We start from the raw sequence: 20,000 nt of genomic DNA on the forward strand, positions 1-20,000 counted from the left end.
CTACCCACACTACACTACACTACAATACACACTACACTACACTACACACACTACACTACACACACTACACTACACTACACACTACACTACACACACTACACTACACTACACACACTACACTACACTACACTACACACTACACTACACTACACACACTACACTACACTACACACTACACACACTACACTACACTACACTACACACTACACTACACACACTACACTACACACTACACTACACACTACACACACTACACTACACACATTACACTACACACTGCACTACACTACACACACTACACCACATTTCACACTACACTACACACACTACACTACACTACACACTACACTACACACACTACACTACACTACACACGCTACACTACACTACACACTACATTACACTACACACACTACACTACACACTACACACACTACACTACACTACACTACACTACACACACTACACTACACACTACACTACACACACTACACTACACTACACACTACATTACACACACTACACTACACTACACACTACACTACACTACACACACTACACTACCCTACACACACTACACTACACTACACACTACACTACACACACTACACTACACACTACACTACACACTACACTACACTACACACACTACACTACACACACTACACTACACACTACACTACACACACTACACACTACACTACACACTACACTACACTACACACTACACTACACACACTACACTACACTACACACTATACTACATTACACTACACACTACACTACACTACACACACTACACTTCACACTACACTACACTACACACACTACACTACACACACTACACTGCACACTACACTACACACTACACTACACACACTACACTACACACTACACACACTACACTACACACACTACACTACACTACACTACACACACTACTCTACAGACTACACTACACACTACACACTACACTACACTACACACACTACACTTCACACTACACTACACACACTACACTACACACACTACACTGCACACTACACTACACACTACACTACACACTACACTACACTACACACTACACTACACACTACACTACACTACACTACACACTACACACACTACACTACACACTACACACACTACACTACACACACTACACTACACTACACTACACTACACACACTACTCTACAGACTACACTACACACTACACACTACACTACACTACACACACTACACTACACACTACACACTACACACTACACTACACTACATACTACACTACACACACTACACTACACTACACACTACACTACACTACACTACACACTACACTACACTACACTACACTACACACACTACACTACACTACACACTACACTACACACTCCACTACACACTACACTACACTACACACACTACACTACACACTACACTACACACTACACTACACTACACACTACGCTACACTACACACTACACTACACACACTACACTACACTACACTACACACTACACACTACGCTACACTACACACTACACTACACACTACGCTACACTACACACTACACTACACTACACACACTACACTACAGACTACACTACACTACACTACACACACTGCACACACTACACTACACACTACACTACACACACTACACTACACTACACACTACATTACACACACTACACTACACTACACACTACACTACACTACACACACTACACTACCCTACACACACTACACTACACTACACACTACACTACACACACTACACTACACACTACACTACACACTACACTACACTACACACACTACACTACACACACTACACTACACACTACACTACACACACTACACACTACACTACACACTACACTACACTACACACTACACTACACACACTACACTACACTACACACTATACTACATTACACTACACACTACACTACACTACACACACTACACTTCACACTACACTACACTACACACACTACACTACACACACTACACTGCACACTACACTACACACTACACTACACACTACACTACACTACACACTACACTACACACTACACTACACTACACACTACACTACACACACTACACTACACACTACACACACTACACTACACACACTACACTACACTACACTACACACACTACTCTACAGACTACACTACACACTACACACTACACTACACTACACACACTACACTTCACACTACACTACACACACTACACTACACACACTACACTGCACACTACACTACACACTACACTACACACTACACTACACTACACACTACACTACACACTACACTACACTACACACTACACTACACACACTACACTACACACTACACACACTACACTACACACACTACACTACACTACACTACACTACACTACACACACTACTCTACAGACTACACTACACACTACACACTACACTACACTACACACACTACACTACACACTACACACTACACACTACACTACACTACATACTACACTACACACACTACACTACACTACACTACACACTACACTACACTACACTACACACTACACTACACTACACTACACTACACACACTACACTACATTACACTACACACTACACTACACACTACACTACACACTACACTACACTACACACACTACACTACACACTACACTACACACTACACTACACTACACTACACACTACGCTACACTACACACTACACTACACACACTACACTACACTACACTACACACTACACACTACGCTACACTACACACTACACTACACACTACGCTACACTACACACTACACTACACTACACACACTACACTACAGACTACACTACACACTACACTACAGTACACTACACACACTGCACACACTACACACACTACACACACTACACTGCACACACTACACACACTACACACACTACACACACTACACTACACACTGCACACACTACACACACTACACACACTACACTGCACACACTACACACACTACACACACTACACACACTACACTGCACGCACTACACACACTACACACACTACACACACTACACTGCACACACTGCACACACTACACACACTACACACACTACACACACTAAACTGCACACACTACACACTACACTACACACACTACACTGCACACACTACACTACACACACTACACTACACACTACACACACTACACTACACACATTACACTACAGACTACACTACACACACTACACACACTACATTACACTACACACGCTACTCTACACTACACTACACTACACACATTACACACACTACACTACACACTACACTACACACATTACACAACAGACTACACTACACACTACACACTACACACACTACACTACACACACTACACACACTACACTACACACATTACACTACACACTACACTACACTACACTACACACACTACACTACACACTACACTACACACTACACTACACACTACACTACACACTACACTACACTACACACACTACACTACACTACACTACACTACACACTACACTCACTACACTACACACATACTCCACACACTACACACACTACACACTACACTACAATACACTACACACTACACACACTACACTACACACTACACACACTACACTACACACTACACTACACACACTACACTACACACTGCACACACTACACTACACACTACACTACACACACACACTACACACACACTACACTACACACACTAAACACTACACTACACACACTACACTACACTACACACACTACACACATACTAAATACTACACACACACACTACACACACACACACACACACACACTATACACTACACACACTACACACACACACTAGACACACACACTATACACTACAAACTACACACACTACACACACTAAACACACGCAGTCTACTAATAGTGTCATCGAGTTTTTCTGACCACATAGTTGTCCTTCTCCTTCTGTTTCTCTGAGACTGTGGTCTCCCATGAACCTCAAAGTTTTCCTTCTCCTTCTGAGAAAAGGGAAGCAAGAGAGAAAGGAGAAGAATAGACTGAATTGAGAAGGAAGGCGGAGTAGAGGGGAGGAGGGGGATGGAGAGGGGAGGAGGGGGAGGAGAGGATGGAGAGGGGAGGAGGGGGATGGAGAGGGGGAGGGGGGGGAGGATGGAGGGGAGGAGAGGGGAGGAGGGGGAAGGAGGGGGATGGAGAGGGGAGGGGAGGATGGAGAGGAGAGGATGGAGAGGGGAGGAGGGGATGGAGAGGGGGAGGAGGGGGCTGGAGAGGGGGAGGGGAGGATGGAGAAGAGAGGATGGAGAGGGGAGGAGAGGGGAGGGGAGGATGGAGAGGGGAGAGGATGGAAAGGGGAGGGAGGATGGAGGGGGGAGGAGAGGGGAGGATGGAGGGGGGAGGAGGGGATGGAGAGGGGAGGAGGGGGATGGAGAGGGGAGGATGGAGAGGAGAGGAGAGGGAGGATGGAGGGGAGAGGATGGGATGGAGAGGGGAGGAGGGGGGGTCCACCAGATCAGAGACAGGAGAGATGACGAGGGAGATTCTCTGTTTAGTGAGTCCTCCAGATCAGAGGCAGCAGGGATGACCAGGGATGTTCTCTGTTCAATGAGTCCTCCAGATCAGAGGCAGAAGGGATGACCAGGGATGTTCTCTGTTCAATGAGTCCTCCAGATCAGAGGCAGTAGGGATGACCATGGATGTTCTCTGTTTAGTGAGTCCTCCAGATCAGAGGCAGTAAGGATAACCAGGGATGTTCTCTGTTCAATGAGTCCTCCAGATCAGAGGCAGTAGGGATGACCAGGGATGTTCTCTGTTCAATGAGTCCTCCAGATCAGAGGCAGAAGGGATGACCAGGGATGTTCTCTGTTTAGTGAGTCCTCCTCCAGATCAGAGGCAGTAGGGATGACCAGGGATGTTCTCTGTTTAGTGAGTCCTCAGATCAGAGGCAGTAGGGATGACCAGGGATGTTCTCTGTTTAGTGAGTCCTCAGATAAGAGGCAGTAGGGATGACCAGGGATGTTCTCTGTTTAGTGAGTCCTCCAGATCAGAGGCAGTAGGGATGGCCACGGATGTTCTCTGTTTAGTGAGTCCTCCAGATCAGAGGCAGTAGGGATGACCAGGGATGTTCTCTGTTTAGTGAGTCCTCCAGATCAGTGGCAGTAGGGATGGACCAGGGATGTTCTCTGTTTAGTGAGTCCTCCAGATCAGAGGCAGTAAGGATAACCAGGGATGTTCTCTGTTTAGTGAGTCCTCCAGATCAGAGGCAGTAAGGATAACCAGGGATGTTCTCTGTTTAGTGAGTCCTCCAGATCAGAGTCAGTAGGGATGACCAGGGATGTTCTCTGTTTAGTGAGTCCTCCAGATCAGAGGCAGTAGGGATGACCAGGGATGTTCTCTGTTTAGTCAGTCCTCCAGATCAGAGTCAGTAGGGATGACCAGGGATGTTCTCTGTTTAGTGAGTCCTCCAGATCAGTGGCAGTAGGAATGTAGTGAAGAGAAAGTAAATGTTGTCAAAAATATCAATAGTAAAATAACAGAGAGAGAGAGAGAGGAGTAAAATAAAACAAAATAAATCAAATAACCCCCGTAGTAAACCATACACCCTGGTCTCTACTATACACCCTGGTCTCTACTATACACCCTAGTTTCTACTATACACCCTGGTCTCTACTATAACACCCGTAGTAAACTATACACCCTGGTCTCTACTATAAACCCTGGTCTCTACTATACACCCTGGTCTCTACTATACACCCTGGTCTCTACTATACACCCTGGTCTCTACTATAACCCCCATAGTAAACTATACACCCTGGTCTCTACTATACACCCTGGTCTCTACTATACACCCTGGTCTCTACTATACACCCTGGTCTCTACTATAACCCCCGTAGTAAACTATACACCCTGGTCTCTACTATACACCCTGGTCTCTACTATACACCCTGGTCTCTACTATACACCCTGGTCTCTACTATAACCCCCGTAGTAAACTATACACCCTGGTCTCTACTATACACCCCGGTCTCTAATATAACCCACATAATAAAATATACACCCTGGTCTCTACTATACACCCTGGTATCTACTATAACCCCCATAGTAAACTATACACCCTGGTATCTACTATAACCACCATAGTAAACTATACACCCTGGTCTCTACTATACACCCTGGTCTCTACTATACACCCTGGTCTCTACTATAACCCCCATAGTAAACTATACACCCTGGTCTCTACTATACACCCTGGTCTCTACTATACACCCTGGTCTCTACTATACACCCCGGTCTCTACTATACACCCTGGTCCCTACTATACACCCTGGTAACTACTATACACCCTGTTCTCTACTATACACCCTGGTCTCTACTATACACCCTGGTCTCTACTATACACCCCGGTCTCTTCTATACACCCTGGTAACTACTATACACCCTGGTCTCTACTATACACCCTGGTCTCTACTATACACCCTGGTCCCTACTATACACCCTGGTCTCTACTATACACCCTGGTCTCTACTATACACCCTGGTCTCTACTATACACCCTGGTCTCTACTATACACCCTGGTCTCTACTATAACCCCCATAGTAAACTATACACCCTGGTCTCTACTATACACCCTTGTCTCTACTATACACCCTGGTCTCTACTATACACCCTGGTCTCTACTATACACCCTGGTCTCTACTATAACCCCCATAGTAAACTATACACCCTGGTCTCTACTATACACCCTGGTATCTACTATACACCCTGGTCTCTACTATACACCCTGGTCTCTACTATACACCCTTGTCTCTACTATACACCCTGTTCTCTACTATAACCCCCATAGTAAACTATACACCTTGGTCTCTACTATACACCCTTGTCTCTACTATACACCCTGGTCTCTACTATACACCCTGGTCTCTACTATACACCCTGGTCTCTACTATAACCCCCATAGTAAACTATACACCCTGGTCTCTACTATACACCCTGGTATCTACTATACACCCTGGTCTCTACTATACACCCTGGTCTCTACTATACACCCTTGTCTCTACTATACACCCTGTTCTCTACTATAACCCCCATAGTAAACTATACACCTTGGTCTCTACTATACACCCTTGTCTCTACTATACACCCTGGTCTCTACTATACACCTTGGTCTCTACTATACACCCTGGTCTCTACTTTACACCCTGGTCTCTACTATAACCCCCATAGTAAACTATACACCCTGGTCTCTACTATAACCCCCGTAGTAAACTATACACCCTGGTCTCTACTATACACCCTGTTCTCCACTATACACACTGGTCTCTACTATACACCCTGGTCTCTACTATAACTCCCATAGTAAACTATACACCCTGGTCTCTTCTATACACCCTGGTCTCTACTATAACCCGGTAGTAAACTATACACCCTGGTATCTAGTATATACCCTGGTTTCTACTATACACCCTGGTCTCTACTATACACCCTGGTCTCTACTATACACCCTGGTCTCTACTATAACCTCCATAGTAAACTATACACACTGGTATCTACTATACACCCTGGTCTCTAATATAACCCCCATAGTAAAATATACACCCTGGTCTCTACTATACACCCTGGTATCTACTATAACCCCCATAGTAAACTATACACCCTGGTATCTACTATAACCCCCATAGTAAACTATACACCCTGGTCTCTACTATACACCCTGGTCTCTACTATACACCCTGGTCTCTACTATACTCCCTGGTCCCTACTATTCACCCTGGTATATAATATAACCCCCATAGTAAACTATACACCCTGGTCTCTACTATACACCCTGGTCTCTACTATACACCCTGGTCTCTACTATATACCCTGGTCTCTACTATACTCCCTGGTCCCTACTATAAACCCTGGTCTCTACTATACACCCTGGTCTCTACTATAACCTCCATAGTAAACTATACACCCTGGTCTCTACTATACACCCTGGTAACTACTGTACACCCCGGTCTCTACTATACACCCTGGTCCCTACTATACACCCTGGTATCTACTATACACCCCGGTCTCTACTATACACCCTGGTCCCTACTATACACCCTGGTAACTACTATACACCCTGGTCTCTACTATACACCCTGGTAACTACTATACACCCTGGTCTCTACTATACACCCCGGTCTCTACTATACACCCTGGTAACTACTATACACCCTGGTCTCTACTATACACCCTGGTCTCTACTATACACCCTGGTCTCTACTATACATCCTGGTCTCTACTATACACCCTGGTATCTACTATACACCCTGGTATCTACTATAACCCCCATAGTAAACTATACACCCTGGTCTCTACTATAATCTCCATAGTAAACTATACACCCTGGTCTCTACTATACACCCTGGTAACTACTATACACCCTGGTCTCTACTATACACCCTGGTCTCTACTATAACCTCCATAGTAAACTATACACCCTGGTAACTACTATACACCCTGGTAACTACTATACACCCTGGTCTCTACTATACACCCTGGTAACTACTATACACCCTGGTCTCTACTATACACCATGGTCTCTACTATACACCCTGGTCTCTACTATAACCTCCATAGTAAACTATACACCCTGGTCTCTACTATACACCCTGGTAACTACTGTACACCCCGGTCTCTACTATACACCCTGGTCCCTACTATACACCCTGGTATCTACTATACACCCCGGTCTCTACTATACACCCTGGTCCCTACTATACACCCTGGTAACTACTATACACCCTGGTCTCTACTATACACCCTGGTAACTACTATACACCCTGGTCTCTACTATACACCCCGGTCTCTACTATACACCCTGGTAACTACTATACACCCTGGTCTCTACTATACACCTTGGTCTCTACTATACACCCTGGTCTCTACTATACACCCTGGTCTCTACTATAACCCCCATAGTAAACTATACACCCTGGTCTCTACTATAACCCCCGTAGTAAACTATACACCCTGGTCTCTACTATACACCCTGGTCTCCACTATACACACTGGTCTCTACTATACACCCTGGTCTCTACTATAACTCCCATAGTAAACTATACACCCTGGTCTCTTCTATACACCCTGGTCTCTACTATAACCCCGTAGTAAACTATACACCCTGGTATCTAGTATATACCCTGGTTTCTACTATACACCCTGGTCTCTACTATACACCCTGGTCTCTACTATACATCCTGGTCTCTACTATAACCTCCATAGTAAACTATACACACTGGTATCTACTATACACCCTGGTCTCTAATATAACCCCCATAGTAAAATATACACCCTGGTCTCTACTATACACCCTGGTATCTACTATAACCCCCATAGTAAACTATACACCCTGGTATCTACTATAACCCCCATAGTAAACTATACACCCTGGTCTCTACTATACACCCTGGTCTCTACTATACACCCTGGTCTCTACTATACACCCTGGTCCCTACTATTCACCCTGGTATATAATATAACCCCCATAGTAAACTATACACCCTGGTCTCTACTATACACCCTGGTCTCTACTATACACCCTGGTCTCTACTATATACCCTGGTCTCTACTATACTCCCTGGTCCCTACTATACACCCTGGTCTCTACTATACATCCTGGTCTCTACTATAACCTCCATAGTAAACTATACACCCTGGTCTCTACTATACACCCTGGTAACTACTGTACACCCCGGTCTCTACTATACACCCTGGTCCCTACTATACACCCTGGTATCTACTATACACCCCGGTCTCTACTATACACCCTGGTCCCTACTATACACCCTGGTAACTACTATACACCCTGGTCTCTACTATACACCCTGGTAACTACTATACACCCTGGTCTCTACTATACACCCCGGTCTCTACTATACACCCTGGTAACTACTATACACCCTGGTCTCTACTATACACCCTGGTCTCTACTATACACCCTGGTCTCTACTATACACCCTGGTCTCTACTATACACCCTGGTCTCTACTATACACCCTGGTATCTACTATAACCCCCATAGTAAACTATACACCCTGGTCTCTACTATAACCTCCATAGTAAACTATACACCCTGGTCTCTACTATACACCCTGGTAACTACTATACACCCTGGTCTCTACTATACACCCTGGTCTCTACTATAACCTCCATAGTAAACTATACACCCTGGTAACTACTATACACCCTGGTAACTACTATACACCCTGGTCTCTACTATACACCCTGGTAACTACTATACACCCTGGTCTCTACTATACACCCTGGTCTCTACTATACACCCTGGTCTCTACTATAACCTCCATAGTAAACTATACACCCTGGTCCCTACTATACACCCTGGTAACTACTATACACCCTGGTCTCTACTATACACCCTGGTAACTACTATACACCCTGGTCTCTACTATACACCCCGGTCTCTACTATACCCCCTGGTAACTACTATACACCCTGGTCTCTACTATACACCCTGGTCTCTACTATACACCCTGGTCTCTACTATACATCCTGGTCTCTACTATACACCCTGGTATCTACTATACACCCTGGTATCTACTATAACCCCCATAGTAAACTATACACCCTGGTCTCTACTATAACCTCCATAGTAAACTATACACCCTGGTCTCTACTATACACCCTGGTAACTACTATACACCCTGGTCTCTACTATACACCCTGGTCTCTACTATAACCTCCATAGTAAACTATACACCCTGGTAACTACTATACACCCTGGTAACTACTATACACCCTGGTCTCTACTATACACCCTGGTAACTACTATACACCCTGGTCTCTACTATACACCCTGGTCTCTACTATACACCCTATTCTCTACTATAACCTCCATAGTAAACTATACACCCTGGTCTCTACTATACACCCTGGTAACTACTGTACACCCCGGTCTCTACTATACACCCTGTTCCCTACTATACACCCTGGTATCTACTATACACCCCGGTCTCTACTATACACCCTGGTCCCTACTATACACCCTGGTAACTACTATACACCCTGGTCTCTACTATACACCCTGGTAACTACTATACACCCTGGTCTCTACTATACACCCCGGTCTCTACTATACACCCTGGTAACTACTATACACCCTGGTCTCTACTATACACCTTGGTCTCTACTATACACCCTGGTCTCTACTATACACCCTGGTCTCTACTATAACCCCCATAGTAAACTATACACCCTGGTCTCTACTATAACCCCGTAGTAAACTATACACCCTGGTCTCTACTATACACCCTGGTCTCCACTATACACACTGGTCTCTACTATACACCCTGGTCTCTACTATAACTCCCATAGTAAACTATACACCCTGGTCTCTTCTATACACCCTGGTCTCTACTATAACCCCGTAGTAAACTATACACCCTGGTATCTAGTATATACCCTGGTTTCTACTATACACCCTGTCTCTACTATACACCCTGGTCTCTACTATACATCCTGGTCTCTACTATAACCTCCATAGTAAACTATACACACTGGTATCTACTATACACCCTGGTCTCTAATATAACCCCCATAGTAAAATATACACCCTGGTCTCTACTATACACCCTGGTATCTACTATAACCCCCATAGTAAACTATACACCCTGGTATCTACTATAACCCCCATAGTAAACTATACACCCTGGTCTCTACTATACACCCTGGTCTCTACTATACACCCTGGTCTCTACTATACACCCTGGTCCCTACTATTCACCCTGGTATATAATATAACCCCCATAGTAAACTATACACCCTGGTCTCTACTATACACCCTGGTCTCTACTATACACCCTGGTCTCTACTATATACCCTGGTCTCTACTATACTCCCTGGTCCCTACTATACACCCTGGTCTCTACTATACATCCTGGTCTCTACTATAACCTCCATAGTAAACTATACACCCTGGTCTCTACTATACACCCTGGTAACGACTGTACACCCCGGTCTCTACTATACACCCTGGTCCCTACTATACACCCTGGTATCTACTATACACCCCAGTCTCTACTATACACCCTGGTCCCTACTATACACCCTGGTAACTACTATACACCCTGGTCTCTACTATACACCCTGGTAACTACTATACACCCTGGTCTCTACTATACACCCCGGTCTCTACTATACACCCTGGTAACTACTATACACCCTGGTCTCTACTATACACCCTGGTCTCTACTATACACCCTGGTCTCTACTATACACCCTGGTCTCTACTATACACCCTGGTCTCTACTATACACCCTGGTATCTACTATAACCCCCATAGTAAACTATACACCCTGGTCTCTACTATAACCTCCATAGTAAACTATACACCCTGGTCTCTACTATACACCCTGGTAACTACTATACACCCTGGTCTCTACTATACACCCTGGTCTCTACTATAACCTCCATAGTAAACTATACACCCTGGTAACTACTATACACCCTGGTAACTACTATACACCCTGGTCTCTACTATACACCCTGGTAACTACTATACACCCTGGTCTCTACTATACACCCTGGTCTCTACTATACACCCTGGTCTCTACTATAACCTCCATAGTAAACTATACACCCTGGTCTCTACTATACACCCTGGTAACTACTGTACACCCCGGTCTCTACTATACACCCTGGTCCTTACTATACACCCTGGTATCTACTATACACCCCGGTCTCTACTATACACCCTGGTCCCTACTATACACCCTGGTAACTACTATACACCCTGGTCTCTACTATACACCCTGGTAACTACTATACACCCTGGTCTCTACTATACACCCCGGTCTCTACTATACACCCTGGTAACTACTATACACCCTGGTCTCTACTATACACCCTGGTCTCTACTATACACCCTGGTCTCTACTATACACCCTGGTCTCTACTATACACCCTGGTCTCTACTATAACCTCCATAGTAAACTATACACCCTGGTCTCTATTATACACCCTGGTCTCTGTTATACACCCTGGTCTCTACTATACACCCCATTGACACACGAGTGCATTCACACAACCCCCCACACACACACAGACACATTCACACAACACACACAACACACAGACACACACACACAAACAGACACACACACACAAACAGACACACACATACACACACACACACACACACACAGACACACATACACACAACCCCCACGCCACAACAACCCCAGTAGCACTGCTTCTCTAGAAACTCTTTCCTTCTCCTCAAGGAACCACATGACTGACCCCCCCCCTCCGCCCCACCTCCCCTCCTCTCCCCCAGATACCTCCTACCAGCCGCTCTTCTCTTGGCACTGGTGGTATGTTGTCATGGCGATAGCTGTTGCCGTGGCGCTAGCAGTCCTAATGGCAGTGTACGTGGCCAAACTACGGCGGAAGGAGACACGCTTTGGGTGAGTAGGCTCCTCAGTCTCCCAGGCGGAATGTGTGTGTGTGTGTGTGTGTGTGTGTGTGTGTGTGTGTGTGTGTGTGTGTGACGTAATGGTAATATCAGCGTGCATTCTGGGGCCTGTAGAATGACTCTGTTATAAAACTATGGATTCTGACATATTAGAGAAAGGTTCTACAGCTGTGTTCGTGCATCTGGCTGCAGATGTGTGTGTGTGGAGAGTCTATAACTCATCTGGAGAGTCTATATCCACTCTGGAGAGTCTATAACCACTCTGGAGAGTATATAACCCATCTGGAGAGTCTATGACCACTCTGGAGAGTCTATATCCACTCTGGAGAGTCTATAACCCATCTGGAGAGTCTATAACCACTCTGGAGAGTATATAACCCATCTGGAGAGTCTATGACTACTCTGGAGAGTCTATATCCACTCTGGAGAGTCTATAACCACTCTGGAGAGTCTATATCCCATCTGGAGAGTCTATAACCACTCTGGAGAGTCTATGACCACTCTGGAGAGTCTATAACCCATCTGGAGAGTCTATAACCACTCTGGAGAGTCTATAACCCCTCTGGATAGTCTATAACTCATCTGGAGAGTCTATGACCCATTTAGAGACTCTAGAACCAATTTGGAGACTAAAACCACACTGGAGATTCTAGAACCCATTTAGAGACTCTGGAACCAATCTGTTTTGGTCAGACTCAGATTCCTTCACAATACATAAATGTACTTCTTCAGCTGTGTTTGTCCTTCTGACTACAGGTGTGACAACTGATTTATGTTTCTATGTTTTTCTGTGTGTGTGTGTGTGTGTGTGTGTGTGTGTGTGTGTGTGTGTGTGTGTGTGTGTGTGTGTGTGTGTGTGTGTGTGTGTGTGTGTGTGTGTGTGTGTGTGTGTGTACGTACATATACATGTGTGTGTGTGTGTTACCAGGGAAGTGTTTGAGCCCATGATGGAGAGTGGAGAGCTGGTGGTGAGGTACAGAGCACGACGTACATACAGCCGCAGGACCACCGGGGCCACATGTGAGTCCCCCTGTCTCTCCTAGATCCTCCCCACCTGATCCTAGATCCTCCCCACCTGATCCTAGATCCTCCCCACCTGATCCTAGATCCTCCCCACCTGATCCTAGATCCTCCCCACCTGATCCTAGAGCCACCCCACCTGATCCTAGATCCTCCCCACCTGATCCTAGATCCTCCCCACCTGATCCTAGATCCTCCCCACCTGATCCTAGATCCTCCCCACCTGATCCTAGAGCCTCCCCACCTGATCCTAGATCCTCCCCACCTGATCCTAGATCCTCCCCACCTGATCCTAGATCCTCCCCACCTGATCCTAGATCCTCCCCACCTGATCCTAGATCCTCCCCACCTGATCCTAGAGCCTCCCCACCTGATCCTAGATCCTCCCACCTGATCCTAGATCCTCCCCACCTGATCCTAGATCCTCCCCACCTGATCCTAGATCCTCCCCACCTGATCCTAGATCCTCCCCACCTGATCCTAGATCCTCCCCACCTGATCCTAGACCCTCCCCACCTGATCCTAGAGCCTCCCCACCTGATCCTAGATCCTCCCCACCTGATCCTAGAGCCTCCCCACCTGATCCTAGATCCTCCCCACCTGATCCTAGAGCCTCCCCACCTGATCCTAGATCCTCCCCACCTGATCCTAGAGCCTCCCCACCTGATCCTAGATCCTCCCCACCTGATCCTAGATCCTCCCCACCTGATCCTAGATCCTCCCCACCTGATCCTAGATCCTCCCCACCTGATCCTAGATCCTCCCCACCTGGTCCTAGATCCTCCCCACCTGATCCTAGAGCAGTGGAAGATGGGCGTTTCTCTACATGTCCTTACATGTAGCTGACCTCAGGATATGTATAGCGAGATGGAAAGAGTCTCCCTGTCAACTTGCCTGTTTTTCTCTGACACCAGAGATGGAAGCAAGCCTGCCCCAACACATACTCATGCACACAGTATACTGTATCACCTATACAATACTACATACCTACTGTATACTGTATCACCTATTCAATACTACATACCTACTGTATACTGTATCACCTATACAATACTACGTACCTACTGTATACTGTATCACCTATACAATACTACATACCTACTGTATACTGTATCACCTATACAATACTACGTACCTACTGTATACTGTATCACCTATACAATACTACGTACCTACTGTATCACTTATACAATACTACATACCTACTGTATACTGTATCACCTATACAATACTACGTACCTACTGTATACTGTATCACCTATACAATACTACGTACCTACTGTATACTGTATCACCTATACAATACTACATACCTACTGTATACTGTATCACCTATACAATACTACATACCTACTGTATCACCTATACAATACTACATATCTACTGTATACTGTATCATCTATACAATACTACATACCTACTGTATACTGTATCACCTATACAATACTACATACCTACTGTATACTGTATCACCTATACAATACTACGTACCTACTGTATACTGTATCACCTATACACTACTACATACCTACTGTATACTGTATCACCTATACAATACTACATACCTACTGTATACTGTATCACCTATACAATACTACGTACCTACTGTATACTGTATCACCTATACAATACTACATACCTACTGTATACTGTATCATCTATACAATACTACATACCTACTGTATACTGTATCACCTATACAATACTACATACCTACTGTATACTGTATCATCTATACAATACTACATACCTACTGTATCACCTATACAATACTACATACCTACTGTATACTGTATCACCTATACAATACTACATATCTACTGTATACTGTATCACTTATACAATACTACATACCTACTGTATACTGTATCACCTATACAATACTACGTACCTACTGTATACTGTATCACCTATACAATACTACGTACCTACTGTATCACTTATACAATACTACATACCTACTGTATACTGTATCACCTATACAATACTACGTACCTACTGTATACTGTATCACCTATACAATACTACATACCTACTGTATACTGTATCACCTATACAATACTACATACCTACTGTATCACCTATACAATACTACATATCTACTGTATACTGTATCATCTATACAATACTACATACCTACTGTATACTGTATCACCTATACAATACTACATACCTACTGTATACTGTATCACCTATACAATACTACGTACCTACTGTATACTGTATCACCTATACAATACTACATACCTACTGTATACTGTATCACCTATACAATACTACATACCTACTGTATACTGTATCACCTATACAATACTACATACCTACTGTATCACCTATACAATACTACATACCTACTGTATACTGTATCATCTATACAATACTACATACCTACTGTATACTGTATCACCTATACAATACTACATACCTACTGTATAACCTATACAATAATACATACCTACTGTATCACCTATACAATACTACATACCTACTGTATCACCTATACAATACTACATACCTACTGTATCACCTATACAATACTACGTACCTACTGTATCACCTATACAATACTACATACCTACTGTATAACCTATACAATAATACATACCTACTGTATCACCTATACAATATTACATACCTACTGTATCACCTATGCAATATTACATACCTACTGTATACTGTATCACCTATACAATACTACATACCTACTGTATACTGGGTCACCTGTACAATACTACACACATACAGTATACTGTATCATCTATACAATACTACATACATACTGTATACTATACCACCTATAAAATACTACATACATACTGTATACTATATAATACTACGTACATACTGTATACTATACCACCGATACATTACTACATTCATATTGTATACTATATAATACTACATACATACTGTATACTATACCACCTATACATTACTACATTCATATTGTATACTATATAATACTACATACATACTGTATACTATACCACCTATAAAATACTACATTCATATTGTATACTATATAATACTACGTACATACTGTATACTATACCACCTATACATTAATACATTCGTATTGTATACCATGCAGTACTACACCCATACTGAATACTATACAACCTATAAAATATTACATACATACTGTATACTATATAATACTACGTACATACTGAATACTATATAATACTACCTACATACTGTATACTATACCACCTATACATTACTACATTCATAGTGTATACTATATAATACTACATACATCCTGTATACTATACCACCTAAACAATACTACATACATACGGTATACTATACCACCTAAACAATACTACATACATACGGTATGCTATACCACCTATACATTACTACATTCATATTGTATACCATGCAGTACTACATACATCCTGTATACTATACCACCTAAACAATACTACATACATCCTGTATGCTATACCACCTAAACAATACTACATACATACGGTATGCTATACCACCTATACATTACTACATTCATAGTGTATACTATATAATACTACATACATCCTGTATACTATACCACCTAAACAATACTACATACATACGGTATACTATACCACCTAAACAATACTACATACATACGGTATACTATACCACCTAAACAATACTACATACATACGGTATACTATACCACCTAAACAATACTACATACATACGGTATGCTATACCACCTAAACAATACTACATACATACGGTATGCTATACCACCTAAACAATACTACATGCATACGGTATACTATACCACCTAAACAATACTACATACGGTATGCTATACCACCTAAACAATACTACATACATACGGTATGCTATACCACCTATACATTACTACATTCATAGTGTATACTATATAATACTACATACATCCTGTATACTATACCACCTATACATTACTACATACATACGGTATGCTATACCACCTATACATTACTACATACATACGGTATGCTATACCACCTATACATTACTACATACATACGGTATGCTATACCACCTAAACAATACTACATACATACGGTATACTATACCACCTAAACAATACTACATACATACGGTATGCTATACCACCTAAACAATACTACATACATCCTGTATACTATACCACCTATATAATACTACATACATACGGTATGCTATACCACCTAAACAATACTACATACATACGGTATGCTATACCACCTAAACAATACTACATACATCCTGTATACTATACCACCTATATAATACTACATACATACGGTATGCTATACCACCTAAACAATACTACATACATACGGTATGCTATACCACCTATACAATACTACATACATACGGTATGCTATACCACCTAAACAATACTACATACATACGGTATGCTATACCCGTATAGTGTCTACCCTCTTTGCCTGTGCCTGGCCTAACACAGTACTTCAGTGTCCCATAGAGGAGCGTTGATGAGGACAGTATCATCAGCAGGGTCTGTTTTTAGCTGAATCCACCCAGAGATAAGCTGAGCTTAGCATTAATACATGAATAACACCCCTCTACAGACAAGTACCATTCAATAGAGCACAGTACAATAGAGTACAGTATAGTACAGTACAGTACAGTAGAGTAGACTACAGTACAATAGAGTACAGTATAGTACAGTACAGTATAGTACAGTAGAGTAGACTGCAGTACAATAGAGTACAGTACAGTATAGTAGAGTAGACTACAGTACAATAGAGTACAGTATAGTACAGTACAGTATAGTACAGTAGAGTAGACTACAGTACAGTATAGTACAGTACAGTAGAGTAGACTACAGTACAATAGAGTACAGTATAGTACAGTACAGTATAATACAGTAGAGTAGACTACAGTATAGTACAGTACAGTAGAGTAGACTACAGTACAGTATAGTACAGTACAGTACAGTAGAGTAGACTACAGTACAATAGAGTACAGTATAGTACAGTACAGTATAGTACAGTAGAGTAGACTACAGTACAGTAGAGTAGACTACAGTACAGTAGAGTAGACTACAGTAGAGTATAGTACAGTACAATAGAGTAGAGTAGACTACAGTACAGTAGAGTAGACTACAGTAGAGTAGACTACAGTACAGTATAGTACAGCACAATATAGTAGAGTAGACTACAGTACAGTAGAGTAGACTACAGTAGAGTAGAGTAGACTACAGTAGAGTATAGTACAGTACAGTACAGTAGAGTAGACTACAGTACAGTAGAGTAGACTACAGTACAGTAGAGTAGACTACAGTAGAGTATAGTACAGTACAGTAGAGTAGACTACAGTACAGTAGAGTAGACTACAGTACAGTAGAGTAGACTACAGTAGACTACAGTACAGTAGAGTAGACTACAGTAGAGTATAGTACAGTACAGTACAGTAGAGTAGACTACAGTACAGTAGAGTAGACTACAGTAGAGTAGAGTAGACTACAGTACAGTAGAGTAGACTACAGTA

General features: G+C 43.1%; 1 protein-coding gene across 1 annotated transcript in view; it reads left to right on the top strand.

Moving 5' to 3' along the window:
* Positions 1 to 20,000, top strand: part of LOC135546720 (tyrosine-protein kinase receptor UFO) — a 100,283-nt gene that overhangs the window by 56,135 nt on the left and 24,148 nt on the right. The window contains exons 10-11 of the mRNA XM_064975355.1: positions 13,362 to 13,491; positions 14,428 to 14,519. Of these exons, the coding sequence (XP_064831427.1) occupies positions 13,362 to 13,491; positions 14,428 to 14,519 (222 nt within the window). The remainder of the gene's footprint in view (positions 1 to 13,361; positions 13,492 to 14,427; positions 14,520 to 20,000) is intronic.

Source organism: Oncorhynchus masou, chromosome 9 (assembly GCF_036934945.1).
Source record: "Oncorhynchus masou masou isolate Uvic2021 chromosome 9, UVic_Omas_1.1, whole genome shotgun sequence".
Classification (NCBI taxonomy): domain Eukaryota; kingdom Metazoa; phylum Chordata; class Actinopteri; order Salmoniformes; family Salmonidae; genus Oncorhynchus; species Oncorhynchus masou.